The sequence below is a fragment of the Rhamphochromis sp. 'chilingali' genome (assembly GCF_963969265.1).
Source record: "Rhamphochromis sp. 'chilingali' genome assembly, chromosome: 11".
NCBI lineage: Eukaryota > Metazoa > Chordata > Actinopteri > Cichliformes > Cichlidae > Rhamphochromis > Rhamphochromis sp. 'chilingali'.
In genome coordinates, this window is record NC_137938.1 from 37284750 (window position 1) to 37295769 (window position 11020).

An 11020-nucleotide genomic window follows, 5' to 3' on the forward strand; every position below is an offset into this window, starting at 1 on the left:
GACAGCATAATGTGTCTGCCTGAAAACAAAAATGTTGCTGCAGATATGACTGCAGTCACGCCTCAGACACTTTGCATTGCATTGTGGGTGTGTGATGTGGACGTGGGTTTACCTTTAGATGTGAAGAAGACAGGAAATGAGGCTAAACTGTAGCTCTGTGGGTATAACATGCAGACACTGTGAAATAATCTGGCCTAGTTATACAGTGCATCTGGAAAGAACAGCACATCACAGACCGGCCTGTGAATGTTGCTCAGAACATGTGCACAGATGCTCACCATCCAACCTGATGGAGCCTGGCAGAACGTCTGCCCCAAACTGCTCTGTGTCGGAGTTTAAGGTGAAAATGAATTTGATCTATTATGGAATAAGACTGTAACAATACACATGAATATGTAATGCAGCAGGTAAAGACGGTGTTGAACTCGTCTTCTATTTGCTCAGTAAATATATTTCTAAAGGCGCTACTGGTTGGTAACAACCCATCCAATCCACTCAAGCGAGATCGTGGATTTCATCTGGTGTTACTCACTGTCAAGCATTTTCTGGCTTCTCTGCAGCTTAACTCCCCCATGAGGGAGAGCACTGAGAGGAAATGTTTTGAATTTCGCTTCTTTATTTGTTGGCACGAGCTCAAAAGCTACAAACATTATTCCCAGAAACTTGTGCATCCTTGTATTCACGCAGCAGGCTGTGTTGGGTGTTTTGGTCGTGAGCTGGCACAGAAACGTTTTAGGAAGTGGGGAGATGAACCTGGAGCATGAAGCAACTGCTGGGCTTCCAGTAAAGTTAGCAACAAATAAGCCAAGGTCTTGACCAGATGGGTTAAAATTGTGCAAGAATAAGATTTTGAATAGTAAAAGTCCTCTATTGAAGATAAATATAACATATACACATCCATGGTGTGCCCTGTGTCTCACAACAGACCTCAGAATTATTTCCCTGCTTAAGAAAAAACACTTTACAGCATCTAACCAAGTGAAGAAGACTCAGTGGGATGTCACTGTCAAACCCTCATGGTACTCCTGAGCAAGAAGGCCGGAGTAGACTTCACCAGAAAACATCTAAAGCTGCACAAAGAACAAAATAACAGAATAAATGAAACCGAGGTTGACGTCTATCAGAAGGAGAAACAGCTCTGAAGCACATGGGCTCTCTAATATGATGGAGACAATATTACTGCAGGGCTGCCAGTGGCTCGGGGTCACTGGTGTTTATTACTTCAACCAGGGAGGTTCTGGTTTTGGTAGCATTTGCATGCATTTGTCATTCTTCTAGTGTGTTGTCTGTGAAACGCCAAGACTGACATGATGAATTCATTAAATACATAATTAAATAATTAATTAAATGTGTCATGCATATTTATTTAATTATTTCACATTTTAATTAATTATTTATTTATTTCACATTTTATTTATTTATTTCACATTTTAATTAATTATTTATTTATTTCACATTTTAATTAATTATTTCTTTATTTCACATTTTATTTATTTATTTCACATTTTAATTAATTATTTCTTTATTTCACATTTTAATTAATTATTTCTTTATTTCACATTTTAATTAATTATTTATTTATTTCACATTTTATTTATTTATTTCACATTTTAATTAATTATTTCTTTATTTCACATTTTATTTCTTTATTTCACATTTTAATTAATTATTTAATGGTGTATTTCATTGATTCATTATGTCAGTCTTGGCGTTCCATAGCTGTTATGTTGATGATCCATTCAAACTCTGCTCACAAAGTCTTCAAGGTCAACTTTATGATTTTATGTATGGCAAATTGACAAAATGCCCAATAGTGTGGGTGCATCATCAACATGTAGGAAGTACCATATAAAGATTTAGTCACCTTTGACCTCTGACCTCTTCTTCAAGGCCAAAACAATAATAATAATACTGAGGGAAATATACATTTCCTCAGGGGTTCAATATTACATCATGTATATTCTCATATTTATAATTATATATTACATAGAGCTATTTAAACTTGCTTCTTTTTCTGTTTGTATTGACAACATACAGACATGTTGGAAATTTATAGATACACATTCTGTATATCGTGTCCCTTTGGACCTCTGACCTCTTCTTCAAGGTCAAAATGAGGTCAAAGTTTTTTAAAATGTCTTTAAAAGTACGATTAAAATTCTGCTACCTTTGCTTGCGTGGCCAAGATTTAGGACATGATACTGAATACAAACAAAGATAACAATTTGTGAAATACAGTACTCCCCTCAAAGCAGATACGGCCCAGAGCCGGCGCGTGCAGATGAACTGTGACGTGTACGGAGCGAGGGATCGGACAGACCTTCATGGTGCAAACGCGTAACGATCCAAAGACACTGAAGAGTTTCTCAAAGCAAAGGAGTTGATTTTCTTCAACATGGGAGCGCGCTGTGGTCAGCTGCAGTAAAAGCACAGCATTTGGTAAAAACCATGAAAACGCTCGTGATTCCTAAACAGCTCAAACATCTCCATGAAAGCTGAATGGATTGTTTTAAAGTCTTTTAAAGTTTAGCTGTTAGCAAGAGGAAAACGGCCTCCTTTAAATCCCAGCTGCTCACATGTTGTTGATGTTTGCGCTTCATTTTCCTCCACAGGACACGAGACGGAAGAGCTGACCACCGATCACACAGTCACACAGCCGACAGACTACGACTACAACGACCACACCTTTGATTACTCCAGCTTCCCCGGTAACAGCAGAGACCCACGCAAACACACAAACTCTGTTTAGTAACTGAGACTTGATGGCACTACCATCAGCATCTGTGCTTTTCTGTGTCTTTGTGTTTTCAGAGGTACAGCTTATGATCCCAAACAAGGTGAGCGCTTTAAAAAAAAGGTTTTATGTCCATGTATGTTCAGACGCATTGTTAAAGGACAAATTCACAATATTTAACTCACATTTATATATATGCTGTATTCTGTTTATTAGTGTTTTCTGACATTTTGTGTTTATCCTGGTCGAGGGTTCAAATAATAAATTCTAGTGAGCCAAAAATTTGGGCTTCAGATATTTTTTTCTACTCTTTTCTCGATGACATCATAGAATAAGTTTCAGTGAGACACAAAAAGCAATAAAATCTTTATTATCCATAAATCATCCTTAAAGTAAATGTTAGTCAACATTATTAAACTTTAAGAGAAGTTGCTCCTTTTAACATTTTAAATATTAATTAAAATACATGTTGATAGTGAGTACTGATTACTTATTGTTGATTATGTTAATTCCACAGCTTTAAAGGTTCAGAGCTGATACGTTTAAATTTTAGTCTGGATAAAAATAATAAAGTTCATAAATGTGGATCCGTGTCAAACATCACATATCAAAGTAGCTGTTTTTGCTTCTGTGAACCATGTGGCTTCTCTCAGGGCTCAGGGATTGGCCAGCTGAACCTGGTACTCCTGCTGGGATTGGTGATTCTTCACGCCTGGAATTGATTGGTGGGCGGAGCCAAGGACGAGCTATCATTTGATGATTTCTGAACTCACTTCCTGTTATGCATCTGCAACTTTCAGCTTCTTCTTTCACATCTCTGCACCTCGATTAACCGCAGCGGGGTTTCCTCCCAGAGGCCAGAGGAAGTCAAGCTTCCCCATTTTTTAAATTTAAGTTTCATTTTAATAAAAGCAGTTTTTTTTAAAGCAATAGATCCTGTATCACTCTCAACACTGGCATCGTTAGTGTAGTCCAATCATCTTTATGCTCGCCTCCTTTGAGCCAATCAGCCTCCGCTCTGCACGGTTTAAATTTCAGTGCTCTTCCTTCATTCTCCCTCTCCGACTCTCCTTTCTAAAAACCCGCCTCCCTCCTCCCCACCCCGCTGAGTCACTCGAGCTCCGTCCAAGCCTCAGGGTTCACCTTCACCACCACCAGCGTCTGACTCTGATGGGCCACCAGCAGCCATCGGAGTCCAGTCACCAAATAGATTCATTAAAATAAATTTCTTTCTCAATAAATGATGTTCAATTCTTCTGAAATGTTCTCTCTTTATTGAAATAAAATACAAAACACGAGGTTGGTGTCACACGTTTGTGATGGCGTAAATAAATGTTTTAAGTCTGAAAGGGAGCCGGTGGAATTTATCACTTATTAAAGTTTATTAAGACGCACATGAAGAAGTACAAACAGGCTGTCTACAGCCTCATTAGCTGTAAGTATGTGCACATAATATAATAATGATAATAATAGTCATATCCAGATGAGCAGAGTGGGAATCCTCTCTGTACATAATGTTTTTCCCCTCTGCTCATCCTGTGTTTTCTTCAAACAGTAGCAGCGTTTCCACTTATATCCTGTTGGCCAACAACGCCGGACGCCGTCATCGGCACCGTGGGCCTGATCAACCTGGTCCTTGATTATCTGCATCCTTGATTTCATGCACTTCCTGACTCAGCCCTCCACATTTATCCAGGTTTGCTGGCTCTAAGTGAACTCCGGCTTGTGCCCATAAAAGGTTAATATGTAATAAGCTCAAATTTCAACAGTACAAAATGCAGTGAGTAGTTGATCCTTACACATCAAACTAAGACAACAGTCTGCTTTGGTGATGGGAGGGTCATCGGCCGTCTTTTGCTCTAATCGGAAACTCTTTGAATCTCTGTGGATCTCCTCACTGAGATCCGCAGCAGACTTTGAGAGTATATAAATATGTGAAAGTGACAAATCTGTGTAACGTGTCCTACAGCATCACTGACCCCCGGTCCCGGCTTGTGACTGATGCTGTAAATAGCGAGCAGGTTAGGGTTTTTCACAGGAGTCAGGGGCAGAGCCAACAAACCGTGCACATCTCTTCTTCACAGCAAGTGTTTGTGCAGCATGTGGCAGACACTTCAACAAGTTCGAAGGAGCTGCACATCTTACCTTTGATGTAAGAGTGTTACAAGAAAAGGCGCAGTCCGGCGGTTCCCTCGCGCCTTCCTGTTCATGAGGTCATCTTTCACACACTTTAAAGAGTCACTTTGACTCACGAGCAGATAAACCAACACAGAAAGTCAGACAACGTTTTAGTTTTGACAGTAACATCAGAAACAGAAAGTCCCGAGCTTTAAATTTAAAAGAAAATTATAACACTAATAATAAAATGAATCTTTCTTTGCCCATGTGACAGATCTACACTTCATTAAATGTTGCAGTTTTTTAGTTTTGCTATCAGATAAATACATTCAAATCTAGTCGGCTCAGCCCTCACAGATGAGTTTACGGTGAGTAACAGCAGCTTAGTTCCAGTGAGCACAAGAACCGAGTGAAGTTTTACTAAGTTAAATGGAAAACTAAATATCCATCCATCCATCTTCATCCGCTTTATCTCCGGCTCCCTTCTCCCATCAGTCGCGAACAAGACCCCGAGATACTTGAACTCCTCCACTTGGGGCAGGAACTCATCCCCGACCCGGAGTGGGCACTCCGCCCTTTTCCGGCTGAGAACCAAAAATCTGAAGGAGAAATAAATCTGTGCATTCACAGAAATACGAGCTGTTAACTGCTTATGGTAACTGAACAAACATGCAGACTTCTCTGTGTTTCTTGTACACAGGTCGTGCTGGTCTTGCACATAGCAACAGTTTAGCAACCACATGTCCTCTCTCCACTTAAAGTCAAGATACGTGTGAAAACCACCAAACCCTCTATGCACAGTGACAGTGCATCTACTTACGCTACTTTCTCTGGTAGTCAGCAAGCGTATATGCAGGTATGAACACTCTTTGGCTGAAAGAAAAAAGAAAAGCAAAGAAAGAAAATGATTTTAAAGCAGAGTTTTTTCTAATTAATATTTAATTCATTGCTTATATTCCTTTCTTATACATTTTATCCTCATCTGCTGTTAGTTGCTGGTGTGGACTGCAGAAACACAGACGTTGGTGTGAGTTGAGTGACCATGAGGGAGATAGTCGGGACAACAAATGTGTGAAACAATATGACCTCCTCAGAGTATCAGTGAGCTTTCACTGGACAAACAACTGGAATCATGTCCTGCAGCTGCTGATGTTTTTGCTTCTGTCGTCTGCAGCTTTGTGCAACGCTGCTTCTGGGAGCATTTTTATTGGCTCTCTTCCACAGCATGTCTTGTTTGTATGTCTGTTCACAATAGTCTAGTATGAATGCCTGTTGGGTAGATTTTCATCTTTAGTAAAAGCTGTACGACTCATGAAAACACTTAAATTTATGCCTTTTTCACATAAGCAGCGGGGCAGATTGGGGTCCAATTCTGGCCCCCGAGCCTTATGTTTGATGTAACTGTCACATCTAGAAAGTGTTTGGCTCACCTAACGAGTCCGGGCTTGCTGATAACAGGTAAACTCGTTTCGTGGGAAAATAAAGTTTTTGTTTAAAGTGTCAGAGGACTCAGATCTCATTCCCACGCTCTCTCTCTGCCAGTTTGTGTCTCTCGTCCAGGATGAACCCGTTACTGTCCGCCTGTCTCTGGCTGACTCTGAGCGTGTTAGTCTGCTGTGGTGAGTGAACTGCAACCAGAAGCTTAGATGTTATAAATTATAAATTAATGTTATAAATGTGTCTTTGTGAATAGGAGATTTTTAAAAAAAGTGTTTGTTCTTTGTTTGCACAGTCATCCGTCGCTGTAACGCGGTCTCGCGGATTTTTTTTGTGTGTGTGCGCGTGCAACTTTCCATGTTTAGGCTATTTTTTTGTTTTTGTTTTTTTGTTCTTTTTTTTTAAACCCCGCATTGTGTTCTGCGTCCTGATTGGCTGCGGACCGTTATAAATAATCGTGCCGTGTCTCCTGTGCAGTACAGAATGCGTTCAGCTTGTCAAATTTACATAAATCTTCCCTCGCTGGCAGCGTGACTCTGAAGTGCTGCACTGTATGTTTGTAAGTTTTCTCCACCAAACACAACAATGTCGATGAAACGTTTTGCAGCGTCAGAGGCTCCTGCGGGTGACTTTGATTCTATAACACTGGACTTATTTGTTTCTACGAAGGTTTGAACTTTGAGAGTTTAAACAAGAGAGAAAAGTGTGTAAATGTTCATGCCTGTCTGAGAAAAGTGTATAAAGTGTGTGGTTTGGGGGGGGTTACAGTCTTAAAACGTCTATAACAATTGGAAAAAAATTAAGTTGGCTGCTTCGCGGATTTCGCTGGTTATTAATGGGATGTCCTGATGTGGCGCACAGGTCACGGCCTCGCCTTCAAACCGAAAGCAAAACTGACAGCCTTTTTTTTTCTGACCAATTAGCTCCAAACATCCACAGACTTCAGACTGTTCAGATGACCTTTATTTTCCAAAGCTGTTAAAAAGCTTCATATTAATTAAATAAAATATTAATCCAGGGTAATACTATATTTAATAATATTTATTACATATACAGAATGAATTATAATTGGGTTGTTTTATAAAGGGTGTGTATGTGTATGTCAGCCAACTTCTGTCAGCTTACGTGCTTTTTATTTTGTTTCTGCTGAATTTTTATCACAGAAAACAGTGAAAAAGAAGACTGGGACCATTATGACCTCACAGAGTTTAACTGGACCGACTATACTGACTTCAACTTGATGGATTACAATGACTTCAACTTGACCGACCCTGTCGACTTCAACTTGACGGACCTTGACTACAACTATGACTATATCGAATTCAGCACTGACCTTGTCCACACTTCTTTTAAAGGTAACAGCAGCGCACCAACACAGCACAGACACTTTGTCTATTATTGGTACTTTGGTACTGATGCCAGTATCTGTGCTTTCTCCTGTCTTTTAGAGGATGAGTCCAATTTCAGGAACAAGGTGAGAAATCCTGTTTTTTTGGGGTTTTTTTTAGACGTGTCAGTAAAGGACAGATTTATAGTTTTAACTTAAAACAAGAAAATATTTATTTATTGATTCTGCTTTTCTGTATTTTCCGTCACATACTGTCTGTCACTCTAACACAGCCACAGTTTCAAAGACAGTGTTTGCAAAACAAATCCAGATCTCACATGATGGCATCATGAGTCACAAAAGAAGCTGCTAGCATACAACATTTCACCTTTTTTGTGCCAGATAAACATGCATGTATGTGTGTCTGTGTCGTTCACTCTCTCAGGCCTCAGGGATTGGTCAGCTGAAGCTCGTGTTCCTGCTGGGATTGGCTGTCCTTCAGATGTGGAATTGACAAAGATCATGGTGACGATAACACGGTCATCAATGATTCGTTTTAGTTAAAATTACATTACAACATAATGTCACGTTATGCTGTAATGACATAGGACCGAAAATGGAACAAAAACCAACATCGTCCACTTATTGGCTAAAACTGTAATAAAATATCTGCGGACAAAAAAAACAAACCAACAAAACTTTTTTGACAACATTTGATTCATGGAGTCATTGTTTGCAGTTCCTCTATCCGGTCGTTAAGTCTGACGTCACTAGCCGTGTCTGGGCCTAAACTCCGCTGCAGGTCCATATATCAAACGATCACTATGGCATTACTGAGAGTTAAAAACTGTCTAAAGTCTTTCATCTTTAATAAAATGATCAGCATTCTGCTCTACCAGGTGTAACAATTGAGTTTAACATCCAGGCATCCATGAAAACGGCCATTTAACAGAGTTAGAAGTTAGCAGGGAGTTAGCTCGCTAGCTTCTATCTAAATACAATATAGCATGTCCTGACTGCGGGGTTTTGGAAACAAATTAAAACGTACAGCTCTGTTATCACTTCCAACATAAATGAAGACAGGAAACTAAACAGCAGTGACGTTTGTAGGGTTACTGAAGTTGGGCTAGCTGGTATATAATGATGTGCTACGTGACCGCTAGCGACACAGCTATGTTAGCATAATATAAACAAGCTAACTTTTTTTCCACTCGATAAAAGTTAACGTGAGTGTTCTCGGTGGTCAGGAACAAATGTAATCGCATGGCAGGATGCTGTAAAAGGACCAAACTTCAGCCAGAGAACAACTGAGATAATCCATCCACAATACGAGGTTAGTCATTCATATACTGCTGCATGGGCTGGGCTGTAGTTACTTCCTAAGGTTTTAAAAACTGAGCTTAAATAAATGATTAGCGGTAATAAAAGCCGAGGGAGGTCAACAGTGATCACTGACTGTTTCAGGAGCTTTTTGAGATCAAATAGAAGAAAATACAAAACATTAAACATGTTAACAACACAAAAGCCATAAACGCAGACTACTTTAGGCCCGGAAGTAGGATTCGTCACGTCATCACTTAACGACCGGATAGGTCACTAGTGCATCTTTCTATGGTCACGTCTTCTTTCATCTTATTATGAAAGCTGAGTTCTTCTCAGGTTCAGTCTCGTATATTTGTGTTTTAGATTTTTAACTAAATGAGAAATTTAGTTATAAAAGAATGTTTGAATAAAAACGCACACTGATAAAAATATTTGCTGTGACTTTTTAATGATTACTTCATGCAGCTAATTTTAATTAGCTTTGGTCCTTCACAGAAACTCTTTAATAAAATATTTGATTTATTCATTACAATCTGTGCAATCTTCTATTTAGGTAGTGCTATTTATTACCCATATTTACTTCTTTACAAGGAAAATATACATCTTTCAATACAAAACTATCATAATTTAAATTTTAATCATTGAATCATTGAATCATTGCCTCTGAAATGCCTCAATGCATTTGTGTAAGTCATTTAAAGCGCAGCAATGTGAAAGACTTGAATAGTGACAAACAAAGGTGTACATAGTTATTAATCTGAATGATGTTTAAGCGTTCACATTATTGTTATCCTGCTTCACGTTTTTGTCAAGTTATTCGGCGCTTCTGTACAGCAGGAGTTTTTAGGGATGATGTAACTCAACAGGTTACAGAGGCAGGATGATAATCAAAATCTTAGCATACTGTACGTAAAAGGTCAAATGAGTGCATTCATGAGGCTAAGTGCTCCTTCTTTGATTGTAATCATGTCTGTGCCACTTTGTATCTGTGGGTTTGTGATGTTGTTACATTCCCGTAAAAGGGTCCAGGCGATGAGGGGGGGAAGTAACAAAAAGTGTCCGGGTCAGAAAAAGGAGTCAAGGAGGCAAAAAGGTTAAATTAAATAGTTTTATTAAAGTAGCTCAACTAAAAGAGACGGACAAGCTGCTATCACCATTTAAGGAAAACAAACACAACTCAAGCGGTGGTCAATAAAGTAAAAAGTAAGTCAAAAAGAGAGCAGCTCACTAGCTGCAACCACACAACCACACAGCTCACTAGCTGCAACCACACAACCACACAGCTCACTAGCTGCAACCACACAACCACACAGCTCACTAGCTGCAACCACACAAACACACAACTCACTAGCTGCAACCACACAAACACACAACTCACTAGCTGCAACCACACAGCTCACTAGCTGCAACCACACAACCACACAGCTCACTAGCTGCAACCACACAACCACACAGCTCACTAGCTGCAACCACACTAATGGCACGCTGGTTCAGAGCTCACCTTTCCCTGGGATTAAATACTTTTAATTACTGACGAGAGTCAGCTGCACAAAAGAAAGGTGGCAGCTAAGGCAGGAGAGATGGTCGGACACGCCCACACAGACAACTTCAGGAGGCCGCTCTGCCAGGGCCGTAACAATGTTCACATCAGTTTGAATTTCGAGCACAGATGGTGTCTAAACGTCTAGCTTTGTGGGTATAAAACACAGATAAAGTACTGACACTGTAAACTCTGCAGCTTTTACATCCCCACCCCCTATTTTTTTTTTGTGTGTGTTTGTCAAACTTAATAATATTTAATAAATATTTCAGATCATCAAAGAAATTTAAATATTAACAAAGAAAACAGAAAATGCAGTTTATAAAAGAGGCAGTTTATTATTCAGGGGGAAAAAAATAATCAAAATCCAAACAGTCAATCTTCCCAAAAAAGAGTACTCCGAACTGAGGGGATTGCACTACCAGAAGGAAACATTGCAGACACTGAGGACGCCTATGAGTACCTGGGAATCCCACAGGAAAATAGGAACCATGAACAGGCTGCTAGGAAAGCTGCAACCACCAAGTACCTGCAGAGGGTC

General features: G+C 39.6%; 1 protein-coding gene and 1 long non-coding RNA gene across 2 annotated transcripts; both read left to right on the plus strand.

Annotated features, from left to right (window-relative positions):
* Positions 1-2611: 2611 nt before the first annotated feature.
* Positions 2612-3957, plus strand: LOC308405295. The gene is made up of 3 exons (XR_013973307.1): positions 2612-2708; positions 2812-2837; positions 3388-3957. It is a non-coding gene; the product is annotated as an uncharacterized lncRNA (long non-coding RNA).
* A 2426-nt stretch (positions 3958-6383) lies between these two features.
* Positions 6384-8304, plus strand: LOC308405291 (uncharacterized protein). Its single transcript, XM_080895815.1, has 4 exons — positions 6384-6471; positions 7453-7644; positions 7738-7763; positions 8062-8304. The coding sequence occupies exons 1-4, from the start codon at positions 6414-6416 to the stop codon at positions 8128-8130; spliced, it is 345 nt and encodes a 114-aa protein (XP_080751941.1). The 5' UTR covers positions 6384-6413; the 3' UTR covers positions 8131-8304.
* Positions 8305-11020: the final 2716 nt, after the last annotated feature.

Coding starts and splice junctions, on each gene's coding strand:
- LOC308405291 (XM_080895815.1), top strand. CDS start 6,414: ATGAACCCGTTACTGTCCGCCTGTCTCTGGCTGACTCTGAGCGTGTTA. Junction 6,472..7,452: donor GAGCGTGTTAGTCTGCTGTG/GTGAGTGAACTG, acceptor TTTTTATCACAG/AAAACAGTGAAAAAGAAGAC. Junction 7,645..7,737: donor TGTCCACACTTCTTTTAAAG/GTAACAGCAGCG, acceptor CCTGTCTTTTAG/AGGATGAGTCCAATTTCAGG.